At 43.3% G+C, this 24,548-nt stretch overlaps 1 protein-coding gene across 4 annotated transcripts in view; it reads left to right on the top strand.

The window, feature by feature from the left end:
* The first annotated feature begins 523 nt into the window (after positions 1-523).
* Positions 524-24,548, top strand: part of AGGF1 (angiogenic factor with G-patch and FHA domains 1) — a 30,321-nt gene continuing 6,296 nt past the window's right edge. For 2 of the 4 annotated variants that reach the window (XM_063453605.1, XM_063453604.1), the window contains exons 1-9: positions 524-800; positions 6,251-6,353; positions 8,855-9,057; positions 10,173-10,256; positions 11,499-11,582; positions 12,482-12,613; positions 12,932-13,120; positions 17,352-17,628; positions 24,232-24,343. In XM_063453605.1, the coding sequence (XP_063309675.1) occupies positions 594-800; positions 6,251-6,353; positions 8,855-9,057; positions 10,173-10,256; positions 11,499-11,582; positions 12,482-12,613; positions 12,932-13,120; positions 17,352-17,628; positions 24,232-24,343 (1,391 nt within the window). In that variant the 5' untranslated portion in view covers positions 524-593. Of the gene's footprint in view, positions 801-6,250; positions 6,354-8,854; positions 9,058-10,172; positions 10,257-11,498; positions 11,583-12,481; positions 12,614-12,931; positions 13,121-14,189; positions 14,260-17,351; positions 17,629-24,231; positions 24,344-24,548 lie in introns of all 4 variants that reach the window. The other 2 variants (XM_063453607.1, XM_063453606.1) reach the window with 2 other exon arrangements.

Here is a 24,548-nt window from a genome sequence, read left to right as displayed (position 1 = left end):
ACAGTATATCTGTCTCTCTAGCTCTGTCTGTCTCTCCAGCTCTGTATTACAGTATGTCTGTCTCTCTAGCTCTGTCTGTCTGTCTGTCTCTCCAGCTCTGTATTACAGTATGTCTGTCTCTCTAGCTCTGTCTGTCTGTCTCTCCAGCTCTGTATTACAGTATGTCTGTCTCTCTAGCTCTGTCTGTCTGTCTGTCTCTCCAGCTCTGTATTACAGTATGTCTGTCTCTCCAGCTCTGTATTACAGTATGTCTGTCTGTCTCTCCAGCTCTGTATTACAGTATGTCTGTCTCTCTAGCTCTGTCTGTCTGTCTGTCTCTCCAGCTCTGTATTACAGTATGTCTGTCTCTCTAGCTCTGTCTGTCTGTCTCTCCAGCTCTGTATTACAGTATGTCTGTCTCTCTAGCTCTGTCTGTCTGTCTGTCTCTCCAGCTCTGTATTACAGTATGTCTGTCTCTCCAGCTCTGTGTTGGGCAGTGACGGGTTAAAGCGCCGCTGTGACGTCATCCCCCCGCGCCCCGTGTTTACCTTCTCGGACGGGTTGCCCCGGATTGTCCCGGGTTGTCCCGGTTCCTCCCGGTGTGGCCGAGCGGCATGGCCCGGAATGGCGGTCTCTCCCCCCCGCCCGGCACGGCCCGGTCCCCGGAGAGCTCGCGGGGGGAGCTCTGTGAGCGGGTGCTGGACATGGAGAGGGAGCTCCGGGGCTGCCGGCAGGAACTGCGCCGCATCCAGAGACAGCTGGGCCGGAGCGAGAGACTTCACCGGAGCACGGAGAGCCGGAACCGGGAGCTCACCCGGCAGGTACGGCCCCGGGGGGCCACCATGGAGGGCCAGGGAATATCTATATATAATATTATACCCGGCAGGTACGGCCCCGGGGGGCCACCATGGAGGGCCAGGGAATATCTATATATAATATTATACCCGGCAGGTACGGCCCCGGGGGGCCACCATGGAGGGCCAGGGAATATCTATATATAATATATTATACATGGCAGGTACGGCCCCGGGGGGCCACCATGGAGGGCCAGGGAATATCTATATATAATATATTATACCCGGCAGGCACGGCCCGTGGGGCCACCATGGAGGGCCGGGGAATATCTATATATAATATATTATACACGGCAGGTACGGCCCCGGGGGGCCACCATGGAGGGCCAGGGAATATCTATATATAATATATTATACCCGGCAGGTACGGCCCCGGGGGGCCACCATGGAGGGCCAGGGAATATCTATATCTAATATATTATACACGGCAGGTACGGCCCCGGGGGGCCACCATGGTGGGCCAGGGAATATCTATATATAATATATTATACATGGCAGGTACGGCCCCGGGGGGCCACCATGGAGGGCCAGGGAATATCTATATATAATATTATACACGGCAGGTACGGCCCCGGGGGGCCACCTTGGAGGGCCAGGGAATATCTATATATAATATATTATACACGGCAGTTACGGCCCCGGGGGGCCACCATGGAGGGCCAGGGAATATCTATATATAATATATTATACACGGCAGGTACGGCCCCGGGGGGCCACCATGGAGGGCCAGGGAATATCTATATATAATATATTATACACGGCAGGTACGGCCCCGGGGGGCCACCATGGAGGGTCAGGGAATATCTATATATAATATTATACACGGCAGGTACGGCCCCGGGGGGCCACCATGGAGGGCCACGGAATATCTATATATAATATATTATACACGGCAGGTATGGCCCCGGGGGGCCACCATGGAGGGCCAGGGAATATCTATATATAATATATTATACACGGCAGGTACGGCCCCGGGGGGCCACCATGGAGGGCCGGGGAATATCTATATATAATATATTATACACGGCAGGTACGGCCCCGGGGGGCCACCATGGAGGGCCGGGGAATATCTATATATAATATATTATACCCGGCAGGTACGGCCCCGGGGGGCCACCATGGAGGGCCAGGGAATATCTATATATAATATATTATACACGGCAGGTACGGCCCCGGGGGGCCATCATGGAGGGCCAGGGAATATCTGTATATAATATATTATACACGGCAGGTACGGCCCCGGGGGGCCATCATGGAGGGCCAGGGAATATCTGTATATAATATATTATACACGGCAGGTACGGCCCCGGGGGGCCACCATGGAGGGCCAGGGAATATCTATATATAATATATTATACACGGCAGGTACGGCCCCGGGGGGAATATATATAGATATATATAACATTTTATAAACCGGGAGCTGACATGGCAGGTACGGCCCCCGGCGGGAATATATATAGATATATATAACATATTGTAAACTGGGAGCTGACACAGCAGGTACGGCCCCGTGGGGGGATATATATATTATATTATAAACCAGGAGCTGACACGGCAGGTACGCCCCCCGGGGGGAATATATATAATATATTATAAACCGGGAGCTGACACGGCAGGTACGGCCCCCGGGGGGAATATATATAGCTATATATTTAATATATTATAAACCGAGAGCTGACACGGCAGGTACGGCCCAGGGGGGAATATATATAGATATATATAATATATTATAAACCGGGAGCTCACCCGGCAGGTATGGCCCCAGTATGGGGAGCCAGGGGGGGAATATATATATATATATTATAATATATTACACACGGCAGGTACGGCCCCGGTATGGGGGACCACCATGGAGAGCCAGGGGGGTCAGGCTGGGATATATATATATAATATATTATATTATAAACCGGGAGCTGGCACGGCAGGTACGGCCCTGGGGGTGATGTATATAGATATATATAATATATTATAACCCGGGAGCTGACACGGCAGGTACGGCCCACGGCAGGTACGGCCCCCGGGGGGAATATATATAGATATATATTTAATATATTATAAACCGAGAGCTGACACGGCAGGTACGGCCCAGGGGGGAATATATATAGATATATATAATATATTATAAACCGGGAGCTCACCCGGCAGGTACGGCCCCAGTATGGGGAGCCAGGGGGGGAATATATATATATTATAATATATTACACACGGCAGGTACGGCCCCGGTATGGGGGACCACCATGGAGAGCCAGGGGGGTCAGGCGGGGATATATATATATATATATATATATATAATATATTATATTATAAACCGGGAGCTGGCACGGCAGGTACGGCCCTGGGGGGGGGGGGGGGAATATATATAGATATATATAATATATTATAAACCGGGAGCTGACACGGCAGGTACGGACCCGGGGGTGATGTATATAGATATATATAATATATTATAACCCGGGAGCTGACACGGCAGGTACGGCCCCGGGGGGAATATTTTTAGATATATATAATATATTATAAACCGGGAGCTGACACGGCAGGTACGGACCCGGAGGGAATATATATAGATACATATAAAATTTTATAAACCGGGAGCTGACATGGCAGGTACGGCCCCTGGGGGGGAATATATATAGATATATATAACATATTGTAAACCGGGAGCTGACACAGCAGGTACGGCCCCGGGGGGAATATATATATAGATATATTATATTATAAACCGGGAGCTGACACGGCAGGTACGGCCCCAGGGGGGAATATATATAGATATATATATATATATATATATAACATATTATAAACCGGGAGCTGAGACGGCAGGTACGGCCCCCGGGGGGGAATATATATCGATATATATATATAATATATTATAAACCGGGAGCTGACACGGCAGGTACGGCCCCAGTATGGGGGGCCACCATGGAGAGCCAGCATGGGGGGGGATATATAATATATTATACACGGCAGGTATGGCCCCGGGGAGCCAGAGGGGGAATATATAATATATTATATTATAAACCGGGAGCTCACCCGGCAGGTGAGCCAGCATGACGGGGGAGGGGGAAATATGTATGTATATATCTCCCAGGAGCTTCTGTGAAGGGTCAGCATCATGGGCAAGGGGCTTATACGGAAGGGTCAGCATCATGGGCAAGGGGCTTATACGGAAGGGTCCGCATCATGGGCAAGGGGCTTATACGGAAGGGTCCGCATCATGGGCAAGGGGCTTATACGGAAGGGTCCGCATCATGGGCAAGGGGCTTATACGGAAGGGTCCGCATCATGGGCAAGGGGCTTATACGGAAGGGTCCGCATCATGGGCAAGGGGCTTATACGGAAGGGTCCGCATCATGGGCAAGGGGCTTATACGGAAGGGTCCGCATCATGGGCAAGGGGCTTATACGGAAGGGTCCGCATCATGGGCAAGGGGCTTATACGGAAGGGTCCGCATCATGGGCAAGGGGCATATGCGGAAGGGTCCGCATCATGGGCAAGGGGCTTATGCGGAAGGGTCAGCATCATGGGCAAGGGGCTTATGCGGAAGGGTCAGCATCATGGGCAAGGGGCTTATGCGGAAGGGTCAGCATCATGGGCAAGGGGCTTATGCGGAAGTGTCAGCATCATGGGCAAGGGGCTTATGCGGAAGGGTCCGCATCATGGGCAAGGGGCTTATGCGGAAGGGTCCGCATCATGGGCAAGGGGCTTATGCGGAAGGGTCCGCATCATGGGCAAGGGGCTTATGCGGAAGGGTCCGCATCATGGGCAAGGGGCTTATGCGGAAGGGTCCGCATCATGGGCAAGGGGCTTATGCGGAAGGGTCCGCATCATGGGCAAGGGGCTTATGCGGAAGGGTCCGCATCATGGGCAAGGGGCTTATGCGGAAGGGTCCGCATCATGGGCAAGGGGCTTATGCGGAAGGGTCCGCATCATGGGCAAGGGGCTTATGCGGAAGGGTCCGCATCATGGGCAAGGGGCTTATGCGGAAGGGTCCGCATCATGGGCAAGGGGCTTATGCGGAAGGGTCCGCATCATGGGCAAGGGGCTTATGCGGAAGGGTCCGCATCATGGGCAAGGGGCTTATACGGAAGGGTCCGCATCATGGGCAAGGGGCTTATACGGAAGGGTCCGCATCATGGGCAAGGGGCTTATACGGAAGGGTCCGCATCATGGGCAAGGGGCTTATACGGAAGGGTCCGCATCATGGGCAAGGGGCTTATACGGAAGGGTCCGCATCATGGGCAAGGGGCTTATACGGAAGGGTCCGCATCATGGGCAAGGGGCTTATACGGAAGGGTCCGCATCATGGGCAAGGGGCATATGCGGAAGGATCCGCATCATGGGCAAGGGGCTTATGCGGAAGGGTCAGCATCATGGGCAAAGGGCTTATGCGGAAGGGTCAGCATCATGGGCAAGGGGCTTATGCGGAAGGGTCAGCATCATGGGCAAGGGGCTTATGCGGAAGTGTCAGCATCATGGGCAAGGGGCTTATGCGGAAGGGTCCGCATCATGGGCAAGGGGCTTATGCGGAAGGGTCCGCATCATGGGCAAGGGGCTTATGCGGAAGGGTCCGCATCATGGGCAAGGGGCTTATGCGGAAGGGTCCGCATCATGGGCAAGGGGCTTATGCGGAAGGGTCCGCATCATGGGCAAGGGGCTTATGCGGAAGGGTCCGCATCATGGGCAAGGGGCTTATGCGGAAGGGTCCGCATCATGGGCAAGGGGCTTATGCGGAAGGGTCCGCATCATGGGCAAGGGGCTTATACGGAAGGGTCCGCATCATGGGCAAGGGGCTTATACGGAAGGGTCCGCATCATGGGCAAGGGGCTTATACGGAAGGGTCCGCATCATGGGCAAGGGGCTTATACATATCTCCCAGGAGCAAGAAACGGGTTAATTGATAAATTTTGATAACTACTTGGGTATTGTCGGACATGACACTCACGTTGCTGTTAGTACCAAGTGCACAGTTTCAGTTCGGAAACACTAAAGGGTTAGGAATACAAACCTGTATTATTAACACAAAATAGTTCTCCTCTTTATTTAGATTTCACCTCGCTGGAAACATCAGCCATCATCTCGCATGTACTTTACAGAGTGACTTTTTTTTGTGTATTTGTGTATGAGGGGAAACCAATCCGTTGGCAGTCATAGTTGCCAGTAGAGGATGAATTGACCGATAATAGTAGTTTTGTCAACGTGTTTTATTGTAGGTATTGTAAGTACTTTACATATTTTTACAGGCTGCAGTGTCTGTGTTCTCCTGACACCCTGCACGCATTTTTCTGTTTTTATCTATAAAAATAAGCTGTCTTTTTTTTTTTAAATGATTATTGCTTACAGTAACTTTCTCAGTAGGTCTGCATGTGTGTGTACTTTAACTGAATGGTTAGGTGAACATTTGTTTTGTATATTTACAGGTAGAAGAGCTGAGCAGAGAAATCCATGAGAGGCAAACAAACTCAGAGAAAGGGACTGATCAGGAGGTTCAGACAGATGATTATTCCACTTGGTCATATTCGGGTAAAATATACATTGTAAAGGAAGCCACAAATAAAATGCTTGCGATGAGTGACAGAAACTTCCATGTCAAATCTTGACAACAAAACAAACTAGAAAAGCTACAATTTCTGGGGAAATTGTGTGAAGTGTTCTTGCCTCCACCAGTAGTCTACAACTGGAGTGGGCGGAGTAACTGTTATTATTTATTTATATAGCACATTTAATTGCAATGTTGTTGCCCAAAGTGCTTCACAGTTACATTAAAACATACAGTTATAAAAACATTAGCAGGTGTAAAAGGCTTTGTCTATGACATCACTTGCTGCTGCAGCCTGACACAGGTCAGAGTATTTTTTCGGTTGCCATCTTCAAACGGTCATATTTAAAACTATAAATCCTACAGTGAAGAGCTTTATATTGTGAGAATCACAAGACCCAGACCTACATTTTGATGTATAGTATGTCTCTGCAATATTAACAATGGAGGCACAGTCGCAGTTTAGAAATTGCCCTTCAAATGTGAGCTTTGCATAGTGGAGTTTCAATGAATGTCAATGGACTGCGTGAGTTGCAAACAAATGGTCATATTGTGAAAACTATCAGGACTATGGCTTAGCCATGGACATTTCTAGTGGCAGCAGGGATAGTTGAACGTGTTGATATAAGATTTGTGTAGGTGGGCCTGAAAATGAGGGAATGGTGGCAGTTTAGAAATCATGTCCTGATTTTTCAGCTTTTGCCAGCTCCCACTCTAGCTTTGCCATTCATTCCTATGGGACCAATTTTGGCACAAGAACAACGATATTCCGTGAACCATTCGGCGAAACGTTCCACAAAGTAATAGCACACCAATCGGGAACAATCCGCACGTTTCGGTATATTTCTGTCTATGTAGTGTAAAAACTGTGGGAGGAGTTAGGGTGGTAAATTTGGCTATAATAAGAATAATAATATATATGTGAGATAACATTAACTGGTCTTGCTATGCAAGAACACTTAATAAATTGGAGTGCCCCTTTAACAGAGTTTGCCATGTATTTTTGGAGGAGGCTGCTGGCCCGCCTCCTACCCAGTGATTATGGTCCCGGGAAGATATGGCCCTTTAAGTACAATATTTGGGCATATTGGATTTGTATGGTGCTGCTAGCCCTTTAACCCCTTAAGGACACGTGACATGTCATGATTCCCTTTTATTCCAGAAGTTTGGCCCTTAAGGGGTTAAGTACCATTTTGAGGCATGGAGAAAATTTGGGACAATGCCCCTTTAAATCTGTGTCCCCAGACCTATTTGGGACAAGGCCCCTTTAAGACTGTGTACCCAGACTTGTTCGGGACACTGCTCCTTTAAGACGGTGTCCCCAGACTTTGGAAATAACTTTTAAATGGCTTTTCCCCTTATGGTTGAGCCTGCTGTATGTAAATTGGCGAACGCTGGGTGGCCGCAGTTCGTGCAAACCAACACGTGGCGGCAGCCATCTTTGTTCATTCAATGGGGTCAGTGGTGTGTGGAGCCAAATTCATGGAACTGAAATCGGCTGCACAGTTCCGCGAACACCGCTGACCCTTACCTTCTACACTGAAGTTTCAGCTGCAGAGACTAAGTCCCGTTCGGCGATTTCAAACGCACGTTCGAATGGGACTTAGTCATTTTTTCACCTGAAATAGACCGACCGCACAGCCCAAATCTATGGAACTATTTTGGGCATTAAAATGTGCTTGCGGTCGGTCATAAAGGGACCTCCAGCTAACTTTTTAAGCCCTGGATGGAATTGGCAGAATTTCGACTGTTTATAATTAAAGTGTGCTGAGTTCGAATATGTGATTTTTATGTTTGTGGCATGTATATTTTGTTATTAATATTTTGTATAAACTGTATTTCTCTGTCTGTGATAACTATATTAACCATTGTGTTCAGTAATCATATCACAGGCAGAGGGGAGGATTTTGTGTGGAAGTGTCTGTGTGTATTGTACGGATTGATTGGTTGTATTTCAAAACCCTGTTGGCAGTACTATGTTTGTGGATTGTGAATAAAAGAGGCTGTATGTGCCAGTACAGTCAGTTCTGCTTGACCCTCAAACGAAGTGTCGTCTCGTCATTGGGGGAATTGGATTGTATGCTGATTGCCAGGAGTGTAAGCTGATTGTATGCTTTTCCTGTTCAGCGGTTTACAGCATTCATATGTTTGAGAGCATTCGTATGCCTCTCCGGTTCAGTGATTGTGGTGTCTGCTAGAGTGCTTGGAGCCCTCAGGAAGCGCTAGGAGCATCTTTTAACGGAGGTACCCAGTCGGGGTGCCCGTCGATGCATTACAGCATGTACCCCCCACCAAATGGCGGCAGGATCATTTCCTAGTAACAGAATGCGGACCATTAGATGCATTGGCTTTGCTGTGTCTTTCCTAGCATGAGATTAGCATGCACATGCGCTAAGGACCCATGCAATTATTCCAGGACTCCCTTATTATTGTATACTTAAAGATTATTTAATGAAAATTCTGATTCCTTAATATTCATTTCTAGATTACTACAACTATTCTTCCCATGCTAATTGTTATGACACAAATATTACTTGTGGAACGGCTGTTCAGGAGGTTGGCAATAGCAACGTAGAACCTGCTGGCGTGTTCGATTCATCTGTTACTGAATCAGCAGAACATTCAGAGGAGCCCAGCGTTCCGTGCCTTGGAGAAGATCCCGCAGAATTATATGCTGACAATGTTCAGGTACAATGGGTACTTCTATTTCTCAATTTATTTACCCCAAATTGTAAAATTAATTTGTAACCATGGAGATCTGCTCCTGTGTTTGCTCAATATTCTCATATGCTTGTGATTGACTCTATGATTTTAGCTGCTGACACATTGTGACATGTAAAGTTTATTTAGGAGGTGGCATCAGGATCCAGACTTGCGTAGTTTTATCGGTCGAAGAAAGGCTGATGTTTGACATTTACAGTCTTTCACACATGTGGCAAAGGCATACAATAGGGGTATCGTACTCCGCAGATGTAGCCGAACACAATACGAGGTTTTGTACTGGAAGGGCACACACCAAAATTACGAAATACACGTGAACAAAATCTTGTTATATGTGTGTATGTCAAAAACACAATTTTACTACAATATTTAGCAGAGACTGGCGGTAAAATAGTTGTGGGAAAAGTGTTAAAAGAACCTTGGGTAAATAGCGTTTGACTACTGCTACTTTATATAAATATATACTTTGTTTTCTGTGAAACATTGACATTTTATGTTAGTCCTTGTATTTTGTGACCTATAACTTTCAAAATAAACTAAATCCTACACATATTAGGTACTCTATAAATCAAGACATATAAATGAATTCATTTTGAATTACTGTGTCACATCAAATTAAAACCCATTTTGTCCTCTAAAAAAGGTATATGATATGTGTTGGTGTAATAGATAGGAAAAACAATTGTTGTCTAGCTTCTGAAGCTGCATCCTCAAGGGGTTAACACTGAATGGAAGGACAGTGCAAGGCTACTCAAGACACCATCACCACTTCAATAAGCTGAAGCAGTTAGTGCCTATAGTGTCCCTTTTTAAAATAAAATGTACTTATTAGCAACTTTATAGCAGGCATGATCACACTTGCTCAGATGTTGGGAAGAGAGGAAACATCTGTAATTTGGGCCATACACACATTGCAAGCTCTTCTTTTCACTATGTTTATGATGGGAATATATTTCTGTATTGGTTTATTGTATAAAAAACATACTTGATTCTGTTGAAATTATCTATAATTGCATCACTTTTAGATTTTTTTTATTTTTATTACCTTTGTGTGTATCTAATATTTTGATTTTGTGTGTAAGGATGAAGAACAAGGATCCCTGGCAGAAGCTGCACGGTCTCAGACTGACTTTAAATATGATGAAAGTTATGTAAAGACTGTTTCGGTATGATGAATCTACTTTTATTTTCCAATTTATTTCCTTAAAATTATAATATTAATTTGTAACCATGCAGATCTGCTGGTCTGTTCGCTCAATATTCGTATATGCTTGTGATTCTACCAAAGTTTACTATAGGGAGACACTGATTAGTGATTGACACTGTGATTCTAGCTGCTGATGCATTGTGACATGTAGACGTTGATTTAGGAGGTGGAGTCAGGTTCTAGGTCAAAAAAGGACTAAATCTGACATTTCCAATCTTTCACAAATTTATTTCCTATATTAATTCTAAAGAAGGCAAAAAGTCCAGTGACTTCCCTCTGTGCCACAAAAAGGGAAAAATCCTTCTTCACAGTGCTAATCCGATTAATAGTTGGATCATAAAATAAATACCGTTTTCACATAAGGGAAAATAAAGTCTTGGTAAAGGGTTACTCCAACCACCATCATCACTTCTGCTTTTAGAAGTGGTCGTCGTGGTAGGAGTCTGTACATAGTCTGCAGTGTTTCAATTTGAATTGCTGCACATACTGAGATCTCTGGTTGTTGTGCCTGGGCTAGTTCCACCGCCGGCACACATGACTTTAGCAGCCCCGAACTCTGTTCTGGACGACCAAATGTAAATTCTGTGTGAAGATAAAGCAAGATGGACATAACACCAGGTGACCTAATCTCATTGAAATGTTCTGGGTGCCTATAGTGTCTCTGTAAGATTCCCTGGTCACCTGCTGCAGGTGTGGCTAAAGCTGAGATTACACACTTCTTTCAAACAGGACAGAGGGGGTGGGGTGCTAGAGACATTAAAAACAGTTTAACATTGAATGGAAGGACAGTGCCAGACTATTCCAGACACCATAGCCACTTCAATGAGATGAAGCAGTTACAGTGCCTGTGGTGTGCCTTTTTAATAATAGGTTACTTTTTAGCAGCTCAATAACGAGCTTTAAAATAAAAAGTTACTGCTCAATAACAAACATGATTACACTTGCTCAGATGTTGGTAAGGAAGAAAACCTCTAATTTTGGGTAGAACACATTTTAAGATCTTCTGTTAGCTATATGTTTACATCTACCAGTTTATGATGAGAACATTTCTGTATTGGTTTATTGTATAAAAAGCAAAACAAAAAAAAAAACCAACAACTTGATTTCTGTTGAAATAACAATAATTGCATCACTTTTTTTTTTTCTTTTTTTCGTATTATGTTTCTGTATCTTTAATATATTTTATTGTTTTGTGTGTAAGGATGAAGAACAAGGATCCCTGGCAGAAGCTGCACGGTCTCAGACTGACTTTACATATTATGAAAGTTATGTAAAGACTGTTTCGGTATGATGAATCTACTTTTATTTTCCAATTTATTTCCTTAAAATTATAATATTTAATTTGTAACCATGCAGATCTGCTGGTCTGTTTGCTCAATATTCGGATATGCTTGTGATTCTCCCAAAGTTTACTATAGGGAGACACTGATTAGTGATTGACACTGTGATTCTAGCTGCTGATGCCTTGTGACATGTAGACGTTGATTTAGGAGGTGGAGTCAGGTTCTAGGTCAAAAAAGGACTAAATCTGACATTTCCAATCTTTCACACATTTATTTCCTATATTAATTCTAAAGAAGGCAAAAAGTCTAGTGACTTCCCTCTGTGCCACAAAAAGGGAAAAAAATCCTTCTTCACTGTGCTAATCCGATTTATAGTTGGATCATAAAATAAAAAAGAAATACTGTTGTGACATAAGGAAAAAATAAAGTGCTTTTATAAGTGGTTGTGGTGGTAGGAGTCTGTATGTGCAGCGTTTCAGTTTGAATTGCTTTCCTTTTTGTGTCTGTTCTAGTTCCACCCCCAGCACAAATTACTTAGTCAGCCCCGAACTGTGTTCTGTGTGGCCAAATGTAAATTCTGTACGAAAAATAAAACAAGGTGGACATGGCTCTAAAAGCTAGCTGAGCATCATGGGAAATGTAGTCCAGAAACTATTTATGGTGTCAAAGTTAACCATCACTGGCCTATAGTGTACCTTTTTAATAATAAAAAGTTACTGATTAGTAGCTCAATAGCAATCCTGATGCACACTTGTTCGTTGGGCAGGGAGGAAACCAACTTTTCAATCTCTTATTTTATCTAGATGTTTGGATCCACCGGTTTATGATGAGAACATATTTCTGGATGGGTTTCTGGTGTTTTTGTGTATCTCCAATCTATTTTTATTCTTTTGTGTGTAAGGATGAAGAACAAGGATCCCTGGCTGATAGCTTGAGAGCAACTGCAGAAGCTGCACTGTCTCAGACTGGCTTTACATATGATGAAAGCTCTGGGATGTACTATGACCACAATACTGGATTTTATTATGACTCGGTACGTGCTAAATGCCCATGCCCTCAGTCTACGGCTACTAACCTGCTCGTCCACTAATGAATACGCAGAAATCTTCTATCTCTAGCATTACATCGCTTAGTCTACATTAAGCTGCAGCCACTTAGCATCATGGGAAAAATAGTTTGCTTTAGTATGACCGCAGGATTACTCTTTCACTTTTTGATGTAGTCTGTCTGGGTTTACTTCATATGTTACATGTTGTAGAACAAGGTAATTTATACCAAGTATGATATAATTCTTTTTTTTATTATTCTTCAATTGCATAAATGCAACGCCTAAATGTTTGTCTCTATACAGGAATCTCAGTTATACTACGACTCTTCCACTGGTATATATTATTACTGTGATGTGGAAAGTGGAATCTACCAGTTTCATTCTCGAGTGGACTTGCAGGCCATTACAGACACAAACTCTCAGCCAATCAGAAACAAAAGGGAGAAGAAGAAGAGAAAGGAGTTGTTTAATAACATGGCAACAAAGGAAAAGGTAATGAAAGTTATAAGAAGCAATTTCTCCTATTTATTGTTTAGTTCTGGTCAGTTGCTCTGGCAGTGCATAGATCACTTGTATCCTCTCATTTACTATATGGTTTACAGACAAGCATAAATATACTAGACAAAAATCAACTGAAGACTACTATACTATAAATAACAAGTACATACTGAGTTATCCAAGATCTGGTTTTAACACAAAGCAAGCCATTTTCCGTGGAAAGAATGTATCCAGGGAAATTAATATGTATATATTTTATATTCTGCTGAGATGGCCTGTTTATAATCTTATAATTGTGATTAAAGTTTGTCTTCCAATAACCTTAAAGGGGAACAGTCACATCCCAGGATTATAAATATTTCCTTACTGTTTGTATTTAATGAACATGTTTTATTAATGTTTGAAATATACACCATTAAATGTAGCGCTATCCTCGAGCTGAGTACCGCCATCTTGCTTCCCTTTCAGTTATTGTTATAAAAATAAATAAAAAAACAGTTTTTCTACCAGTGAGTCAGCATTGAGTAAATTAGGAGGAAAACCAAACCCACATTTTCTGTTTCTCCTCCTACAATGCATTCTGTGCCCTGACTGCCAGGATTGAACTGGACTGGGATGTCTATTGCTAAATCTTTAATATTCATTTAAAAAGAAATTAAACATTGCACGAGAAAAAGAGTTTAAGAAACAAAACATATTTTTCAATGTTTTATTCGAGTGACTGTTCCCCTTGACTCCAGTGAAAGTTGAGTTTACCCAATGAATAAAAACTTTTTAATGTGGAATGACCATCCAGGCACGAGGTATACTGATGTAAAAAAGAAGTGGTTTTGCTTTCCTGCAATTTAGGTTGACGTTGGCATGCTAACGAAAAATGATTCTCTGTCACCGCTCATGTAGATCCTTTGAGAGTAGTTCATTTCAAATCCATTGCTTGCCCCCTCCTATACTGATATGATTACATACAGTGTGCTACAACATTTAGCAGCGGTCTGTAGCACATGTCCTGTAGTTTGCACAGCATTTCATGTAGTGTGGGTTTGACTGTTAATCCTGTCTCTAGGTACACCATTTGACAGACACCATGGCTAGTCTGAAGATTTCCTCTTTTGGATACACACCATCTCGCAAAGGTAGAATTTTCCCGTTCCACTTAAAAGGCTCTTTCCAGTTTAACATTTAACACACCTAGGAGGTTTGCCTTGATGTGGCAGGTGGGCTTATACCTAAGGGCCACTGGAGTGATACTAATGACATCCAGTTATTAAACTATGCATAGGGATTTGGGATAGTGCGCAAGTAACTCATTTCTTAGTTTTTTATTACATTTATATGTGTACTATAGTCATAGCTGCATTCCAGGACTAGTGGGATTTTGAGCGCAGGACTTATCGTTGTATATTTGCATTTGTATCACGCAGCCATGTTCCAATGCTACCGCCCACCCCATGTGTTTCCTATTAAGGGCTAAAAGTATGTAGGGGTTTAGAAAAATATCCCTTTATTTCTCAATAGAGATTTTATACCTGAAGCTGAAAGAAGCAAGGTGAATTCTTAGTGTAGGACTCACCTAAGACATGGCCACTGGAGTGTCACTAAAAAAAACCTGCAGTTATTTAAATATGGATTTGGGCTAGTGTGCAAATAACTTTTTTCTTTTGTATTTTCTTACTGACTGCTGGACTAATCATTTTATCCATTTTCTACAAATCTTCAGCAGCTTATAGTGACCCCAGAGCTCTGTTAGCAAACATGTTAATCCAATTATGCTGACAGATATATGGATTGATATTACTTTGTGTTATTCCAAGTAGCAATCTCTTATGACTTATTATATCTCACCACTCCGACTGTTTGCATGTGATAATAAACTCTATAATTCAGTAGAATTTGCTTCAATTCCCCACTTTATTTTGACTGACAACGCTTAGATGTATATTACTTCAACCTGGATCTTTTAGAAACTTATATTAGGAAATTATTTTATTAAAATCATCATAAATGTTAAATTTTGTCTATTTTCTCTTGCCTTTCAGATTCCTTTCCTTTTTTTTTTCTCTGTTAATCATAAGACAGAAATAAGAGATTGGAAGGGTTTCTACCCCAGAGGAAAAAGAAATAGACGTATTATAGAAATATCTAATGAAATACTCATTTTGCCAGTGTGTGGTATTAAAGGAACACTATAGTCACCTAAATTACTTTAGCTAAATAAAGCAGTTTTAGTGTATAGATCATTCCCCTGCAATTTCACTGCTCAATTCACTGTCATTTAAGAGTTAAATCACGTTGTTTCTGTTTATGCAGCTCTAGCCACACCTCCCCTGGCTATGATTGACAGAGCCTGCATGAAAAAAAAACTGGTTTCACTTTCAAACAGATGTAATTTACCTTAAATAATTGCATCTCAATCTCTAAATTGAACTTTAATCACATACATGAGGCTCTGCAGGGTATAGCAAGCTATTAACATAGCAGGGGATAAGAAAATCTTAATTAAACAGAACTTGCAATAAAGAAAGCCTAAATAGTGCTCTCTTTACAGGAAGTGTTTATGGAAGGCTGTGCAAGTCACATGCAGGGAGGTGTGACTAGGGTTCATAAACAAAGGGATTTAACTCCTAAATGGCAGAGGATTGAGCAGTGAGGCTGCGGGGGCATGTTCTATACACCAAAACTGCTTCATTAAGCTAAAGTTGTTCAGGTGACTATAGTGTCCCTTTAAAGTTCTATCAGAATTGCAATATCTTTTATTTTATTTTTATTTTTTTTGTTACTCCCTACCTTTCTACATAAGATGCCATTATCATCTAATATTTTGCAACAATTTGTTCTACTTTCCACATTTGTCCAGATTAAAAAAAAAAATCCCTTAGACTTTTATATTCCATTGTTTGGATATTAAAGGATCACTATGGTGTCAGGTAAACATACTAGTTTTCCTGACACTAAGGCATCCTTAGGACCCCCCACCCTCAGGGTCCCCCCCCCCTTCCCTCAGGGTCCCCCTCCCTTGACACTAAAGGGGGTTAAAACCCCTTCAGCAACTTACCTTAATCCAGCAGCGGGCTCCCTCAGCGCTAGTGACCTCTCCTCCCCCTCCGACATCAGCTCCCGAGTGGAGCGGAATGCGCATGTGCGGCAAGTGCCGCGCGCCCATTCATTCTCAATGCTTTCCTAATGACGATCTGGATGCAAATGTCGCATCCAGCATCACAGAAGTGCCTCTAGTGGCTGTCAGGAAGACAGCAACTAGAGGTTGGATTAACCCTGCAATGTAAACATAGCAGTTTCTCTGAAACTGCTATTTACATGTGAAGGGTTAAAACCTGGGGGACCTGGTACCCAGACCACTACATTGAGCTGAAGTGGTCTGGGTGACTATAGTGTCCCTTTAAAATGTGAAATGTGTGAAGTCTAGAAAAGAACATGCTAAAGAAGAGGAGGCTGGCGTTTGAAACAAAGTTGCAGCTGTTTATACCGAGGATACTTTCTATTATTTCTATTTTGTATCAAGATATCCGCTACAGTTGCTTCATATTATACCTCTATGTCCTCCAGACACAGTATATCACTCCTTAATTGTGTTTTTATCATTAAATAAATATGGTTACTGTTATTGGATACCTGATGGTCTTGGCTTACCTGCTGCATAGGATCTCACGTACTCAAGGGGTGGATCCTTTCCAAGTCTGGTTGACTGTGTGGGACACAGTCTCTCTGATTTTAAAATCAAAATTTCCAGTATATGGTAATATATAATTGTGTTTTTTCTTTTTTTGCCTTTTTGTGTGCACTTTATATTGATATAATCATTTTTAGTTTTTAACGGTTAGAAATATTAGCGCCAATTATTCACCATTATCTTTAATTAGTTTGACATATGTGTTTACTGAAATATATGATTTAAAGAACACTCCAGCGTTATAGTCCTGCAAGCCAAAATCAGGCTTAGTGTCCATGGGACTTCACAAACATCCACAGTGCTGTCACCTTGAGCATTGGATTTAGAGCAGAATCCGATCTCGATAAGATGTGTTCATACTCCTGCATTGCCACTTCTTTTCATCCTTAAAATCAGTTTTGGGTCTCGGTTACCACTGTATAATGTTCTTGGGAAAGCTCAACTTTCTTTTCAAATGTAAAAGAACAAATATTGAAGGTGCTGTGGTACATGTTTCACTTTCAATCTGTCCAATGTGTCCGTTTGAATTTTTTTTCCAAGGGTACAAAGGAGTTGAAATCAGTGCTAAGCTCATCTTACAGTAGTGCAGATCATGACAGACTCAGTGCATCTGAAAGGAAAGAGTTTGCCAGTGACATAAAGAAGGCCAAGATGAGCAGTTATAATGTAGATTCTAATGGCAGAAAGAGCTCCTCGTCTTCCGAGGAGAGTGAGCCAGAGGAGGGTGAAATTCTAAACTCTGACAATGAGAAGACTTCCAGTGATGACGAGCTGTCCTGTGGCAACAGTCAAACTACCAACAACTCAGACATGGAAGGTGATTTTATTTCTGTTTAGATTGCGAGTAACAGGAGATTTTTTTATTTTTTTTTTAATTCTTTATTTGTGATGTGCAGGAGATGACAGTTATGCTTGCAATGCCACAATAGCAGTTATAAGCACTTCAAAAACACAGTTACGGTATATGGCATATGTAGATCAATTGCACATTTTTAAAATATAATAAACAAAAGTAACAAAGGCTTCATAGTCAGGTCTGGTGCTCATGGCTAAACAAGATATAACAGCATAGTCTAAAGTGTGATAGTGCTTATGCTTATACTGATTAGACAGTTGATAGAAACACTGGAGAGTACAAAACCACGCTACACAGGCTGACCTCTAATCATGGAAATAAAGTATAGAGTTATCATACATTATAAACTAAAAGGCTGGGACACTGCCTGCAAAAAGAGCATGTTATGCTAACTCAATGTGTTAGGCACTATCACTGCACAGAGTAGGCTAGTGCCACTTGCTACCGAACTGAATATATGATTGCAAATGAGCCTGCTGAACAATGTGAAACGGTCCACCCAGTATATAGGCAAACCCAGTATTTGGCCACAGTGAAGCATCAAGAGTGGGTTATCGCCAATAAAAGTAAGTGTCATATGAGCATGCATTTGGCCTGGATAATACAGTAGAAACTAAAAAAGAAGAAAACAATAAAACACAACAGTTGTAACTGCCCTATCTGGTATTCATTATATGCTTGGGGAAATGTTACATTGATTAATCAGCCAATGCCACAGACCGGCTTGATCCAACCCCTGGGTCTAGGTTTAATCTCCAAGTCCCATAGATCAGCTCCCCGCCGGCCCCAGACTCTTTCACAGTCCAGCACAATCCTCTCACAGGTCCACGGGTCACGGAGTTCCCAAGAGTAATATAGCTGAAGGGTGCCCGGTCTGCTGCTCACCGCTGGGTGTTGTTCACTGGGCGAGTTCGTTTAAAGTGTTCTTGCGGCGTGCGAGGGGTTTGGGTGATTGCTCAACTGCTTCCTCACGTGTCGGTAGGCCCCGCGGCGCGTTAGTGGTTGTGGGCAGCCGATGCATCTGTGCGTCGTCTTGTTTCCTTGCCCTGAGGAGGGAGGAGGCCCCTGAGACTCCAGTCATAGAGGAGGTGAGTGGCTTGCTTGGGTCCGAGGGTGTATGCAGGTGGTAGGTGCTTATGGTCCGCTCATGGTTTTGGCGCCATCGCACACGGCCTCCGCCATCTTGGCTGTAGTGCTCGGGTTGCGGGTCTTGGCGGCGCTGCCTCACATGCTTTATGGTGGTCGGGTTCCACGGGTGGGGACCGGGATAACCCCCCCGGTCCAAAGGGGGGGTGCGGGGCCAGTTCCCCGCAGGTCTGACTCATGGCTGAGCGCTGATCGGCAGGCAACGGGGCAGCGGCCGTCCACCCCGCTCACCGCCAGAGTAGGCCTTGATAGTGCCAACGAGGAATCCTTCTCCAGGGGACTGAAGCCCGTTTGGCCAGCCTCTCCCTGGATCCAGGGCTCTCGGCCCGCTGGGGACCACCGTCGCTGGACGTTTTTCTGCTTGAAATTGTAGCTTCATAGCTTGTTTGGGCATAGCTTGCAGGAGCTGGTGTCGAGTGCGACCGTCCAGCTCGGCGGTCCGGCCCCGCCCAAGTAACAGGAGATTTATCTGGAACATTCTGTGTAAATTAGAGTAGAGTGATGTTAATCTGGTTTCCTCCACGCTAAAGGGACACTAAAGGTATCTCAAAGACGTGCTCTGGGTGCAGGGGTCCTGACGTTTTTGTCTTGCAATCTAAAAAAGGAAAATTCCTTTTAGTAGCTTCAATATTTTGATTACAGGGTTAAAACACTCTGGTGACTGTCTTCCTAACAACCACTAGAGGGTGCTTGCACAGCAACAAATAGTGTGACTCGGTTATGTGACTTTTAGTGTCGAACATCAGCAAATTCTGATCGTAGGGAAGCATTGGATTTAATATTTCCCTATCAGAAGCATTTGATTGGACAAGCACAGCACTCACCCCCACTGCTTCTCTATGTAAACCAGGCTTCCCCAAACTCAGGCCTTCCAGATGTTACGGAACTACAACACCCATGATTCTTTGAATGAAATAGGCTGAGAATCATGGGAGTTGTAGATAAGCAACATCTGGAGGGCCGTAGTTTGGGGAAGCCTGATGTAAAGCGTTGGTTTGGACAAGAAGCCAAGAAAGTGACATCTGCGGGGTCTCACCAAAGACTTTCCTTTGTTCATAAATTTTATTTAGGGGGGGTCTGAATCTAAATATGGAGGAGAACACTATAACATCAGGAAGACATGTTTGTACTTGTAATGACTATTATTTGTGATTCCTTTAAATCTTCCTGGGGGAATGTACATATTTTAATTGTTTTATGAAGTTATCAGGTATAATAGGTGCCTCTCTCACGTGTTAACGATTTAAGCTTTTTGTATCTCAATGTGCCTTGCTTAGTTAACTGATTATGAAATTATTTTAATCAGTGAGTGTGTTAATCTTGTATTAATCCTTGCAGTATTTTTTAAACGCTGCATTTTCTCGGAAAAGACCCGTGTTTACAGCAAAAGGTAATGATTCTACTCACCAGAACAAATTCAATGAGTTGTAGTTGTTCTGGTGACTATAGTGTCCCTTTAACCCCTTAAGGACACATGACGTGTGACATGTCATGATTCCCTTTTATTCCAGAAGTTTGGTCCTTAAGGGGTTAATAACTGTGTACACCTGTATTAGCTGAACCATACAAAAAAACAATGAAATCAGTTATAAGTATCACATTCCAAAATGTAAGATCTAGAACTACAGCAAGGGAGGCAGGATAAGAAAGATATGGGTCGGGACGACGACTGAATGAACAGACAAAATTAGCAACAAAACAAGCTGATCAAAAAGCATCATATTGTGACTTTAAACTCATATACCGTATATTCACAGAGTTTATGTGCAGCAGAATAATAGATCTCTAGCTCTCTGGATGTAAATTATGATGGGAGTAAGGACAAACCGATAACCAGGCCATGTATTTCTCATATACCAGAACACTAGACTTCACTTTGGTAAAACTGTATTGAAACTACAACGGTGTGGCACTAACAGTTAGTATGGTTTCTCATAACCATGGTATATTCTAAATGAACTATATGTCACATAAAAACATTTAAACTAAAATGCAGTTAATAGTAACTGCAAAGTCATATCACACCAGGAGAGCTGTGTATTTTTTTTTATTATTTTTTATTTTGGAAGTGCTTAGTTACAACAAGGATAATGTCATCGACCGATAAAAGTGATCAGGAAAATAAACATATTCACCGAATAATGTATATAGAGGAGACTGCATGTTTTTATAAAGCAAGACAAAGATAACACCGTGCTAGGCTAGTAGAATGTTAGTGAGAGAAAGCTATAAAGCAGAGCATATGCACGGAGATTAAATGTTACAGCATGAAATGTGTAAGTAGTAAAACGAATAGCTGAGCAGATAATGGAAATAAAGACTATAGGAGCCAATATAATATTTAGAGTGAGCACTCCCCCTCCTGCTGATTTTGCTGGACCTCAGGCACTGTATACTTAAGTACATCTGTGTCGAAACCAGTCCGAGGACCAGTAAGATGTGCGCTGAAGTTCCGTGCTGTAGCAATATGTCATCGCTATATGGAGAGGTGACTGATGAGCATTAGTTGCGTTCCCTTGCCCACATCGGTTAATTAAAAGTGCCGTGTATGCCGGCGTGGACTTGGATGGCGAGTGGTCGTCAACCTGGCATACAGTCTTGTCTGCCCATCTGTTCAAGTGCCCGTGATCCAACATATTCTCCCTTTTGATCGACAGCTGGGCGGCTGTGTAGAGGCAACCAACCTGGTACCAGAGCTACTGAAGGGGGAAGAGTGTTCAGAAGCAGCTCCTAAAGGTGGAATATAGCATCTCCAGCCAGGTGGTTGCAGTCGGTGGTACAATTTCACCCAGAAGTCTACCAAGATCCTGTCTATCGTAGACATGTACAAATCAATTATGGAGGGCCAGCATTCAACTAAACCTTTTGGCTGCAGATCTTCAAGATAAAGACCATGAGTTTGAGTTGAAACGTTGCCGGTTCCATAGATCTTTGTAATTTAGATCTATGTAATCATTTTTGGTGTTGCGGCTCCTTATTGGTTTTTAGCGTGGACATGTATATCTCTTTTTTTTTTTTTTTTTTTTTTTATTCTTTATTTTGGGTGTGCAAGGAATAACAAAGCATCAAACAATGCCACAATAGCATGAGTAAATGCGTGTGAAACAAATAAGGTTACATTTGTGGCTCCTAGGCGAGGCACATTTTAAAATATTGTTATGCGGGGCGGCATTATACATCACAGTAGCGTCATTGTAAATATGTAGTACAGGCGTATTCAAGCTTAATTAGCACTCATTCAAGTGAATCTAATCAGTAGGGTTACATTCAGATTGCTAGTACAATGGCTGTAACGTTAAAATCATGGTAGGACCTGTGGTGACAAATATAATAACAATGTCTATAAATGCTAAATTCGGATCGTGCTCCGGCTGCGGTGTTGGGTGTTATCGTAAGCATGCCAGATCAGCTGGCTTTTAGCTGAAGGTAGGTGAGGTTAAGGAGATAACCCATGTGTGTACTGGCTGGATCTGTTACGTGCGAGCGTAAGTTTGCCAGCTGTAGCCGGCTCCCGGGAAACCAAGATTTATAATAGCATGGTTAGGTGGCAAAATCAGACTGTTCCCCGTCTGTCACTAGTAATGTGACTAAGAATTAAAACGTACGCTCCGGCTATAACTTCTGGAACGTGGTGTAGCTAGTTAAATCTGTAGGTGGGGGGTGAAGCCAGGATCGTAAGATTAATTTCCAGCCATAAGTTCGGCGTGTGTTCTGAGTGTGTGTGAACTGCTGAGAGTGTGTCTGCGGTCTCTGGGTTCCCCTAAGTGATGTGTGTCCCTGTCCGGCCCTATATGTGGGTGGGGAAGCCTGGCTGTTGTTGTGTAGGCGCTGGAGAGCGCATGCAGGGCTTGTGCGATGGGGTCGCAGGTGGGCTAAATGCGCTACGTGTTGTGTTAGGCTGGGGTTCGGGCAAGACCAGCGGTACCAAGACATTGGTAGCGGGGAAGGGCAGCCGTTACACATACCTCCCCATGGCAAAACAGTGTGTGTAAAACATTTATACTACCCCCTGAGCAGCCAATATCCCAGTCCCAAACCAGTAAAACCCCGTCTCCGCTCCTCGCAGTGAGTTCCATCAGCGGTAGGTGGCTGGCAAGATCGCGACCCCGTTCATGTAGTGGCAGTGGCGTATGGGTCAGTCGGCGAGCGTGGACATGTATGAGCCCTGAATGCTGGGCTTCGATATGCACATGGCATCCGCCATCTTGGGTAGGTCGCTGCGCCTTCTATCTAGTCAGTCCGCAGTGCCATGAAGCCCTGTCTCAACAGTGTAGGTGCACACCGGGATAACTCCCTCTTGTAGAGGAGGGGACACACCGAAGGATGAATGACAGTTTTCTGGGTGGTCCAGACAGGAGATTGGCAGCCTCTCTACTTGTCAGGTTACCAGAGGCCATAGCTTTGTCAGTCTACTCTCCGGGAGCTTGTCTGCACAAGGTAAGTAATTGTCACTTATATAGAGCTTGGGTGCAGCAAAAGATGTTTAGTTATCTTCGTGGATTAGTTATCAGTCTAGTTTTTAGTCAAACAGATAGTAAGTGCATAACCGTCCAGAGCTCATTCAGGACACGTCTACCCGGTATGGCCGTAAGGCCCCATATCCTGTTTGTTTTGTTTTTTAAAACAAAGTGCTACCTATTTCAAAACCCTTACATTTTTATATCCATAGCTTCATTGTAGAAATCCTAACAAGGCTTCTCTGATTACTCCCATAGTATAATGTGGTGTCTTAAAGGGGACTCCCATGTAGTCCATGTTGTCTACGATTATGGGACATGCAGTTTATGTCAGTTATGGTTTGTTTTAAAATGTAATAAAATGCATTGGTTAAAGAAAAAATCAATGTCTGTTGGTTCTGCAATATCTGGATGAATGAGGGCCATACTTTTATTTATTAGTTTTGGATAATTCCCTATCCGCTGCAAAAAGTATTTTTGTAAAACCTTTTACAGCTCTGTTCCCAGTAGTTTGAAGGGTTGCTGCAGGTCACTGTAGTGGTTATGATGCAGGGATTACCCTGGCCCTGTTTCCCAGAAATGGGGCAAACCACTAATTGCATCTGGTATAGACATATGCCGAAAATTGATTACATAGTCTGGCCCAATGGCGCAGCTGGAAGGGAGTTACATCTCTGGCAGCAAAATGCTGCAATTCCAGACTTCATATCACCTAACCTGGTCTCGGCAGTGGACTTGCCTGATAGAAAGGGGTATAAATGGTAAGTGCTTTGCTGAAGTGCTTCTCACTTTTTGAATATGTGGCTTGATGCTCTGTTTCCCCAGTAGCATATTAAACCACTTCTCATGGCTGTTTTTTACTTTCTACAACTGTGAAGGATGTTTACTCCTAATCCCAATAGGTTCTGTCACAGTGATGGGCATAATTTCTTTTAAATATATTTCTTTCTCGTATCTATAGATGCCGAGACAATCTGGCCCCCTTGTATCCGAGTAATAGTGGTACGTTCACCGGTATTGGAGAAAGGATCCCTTTTCATCATTACAGCTGTAAAAAGGGCCACCATTGGACGGTATGTACTGTATGCAAAATCCTTACATTATGAGCTTTGCAATTAAAGTTTGTATTTTGGTTGACATTTTGTTAATTCCCTATTAACTGCTGTGGGCTGTATCATGGGCAAATATATTTCTACATGCTAACTTTCAAAGTGGTTTGAGCTGGAATTATGTTCTGAGTTGTATTTTTCTTGTTTATCCTGGGTAATGGATATTAAC

This window comes from Pelobates fuscus, chromosome 5 (genome assembly GCF_036172605.1).
Source record: "Pelobates fuscus isolate aPelFus1 chromosome 5, aPelFus1.pri, whole genome shotgun sequence".
Classification (NCBI taxonomy): domain Eukaryota; kingdom Metazoa; phylum Chordata; class Amphibia; order Anura; family Pelobatidae; genus Pelobates; species Pelobates fuscus.
This window is presented reverse-complemented; position numbering and strand designations above follow the sequence as displayed.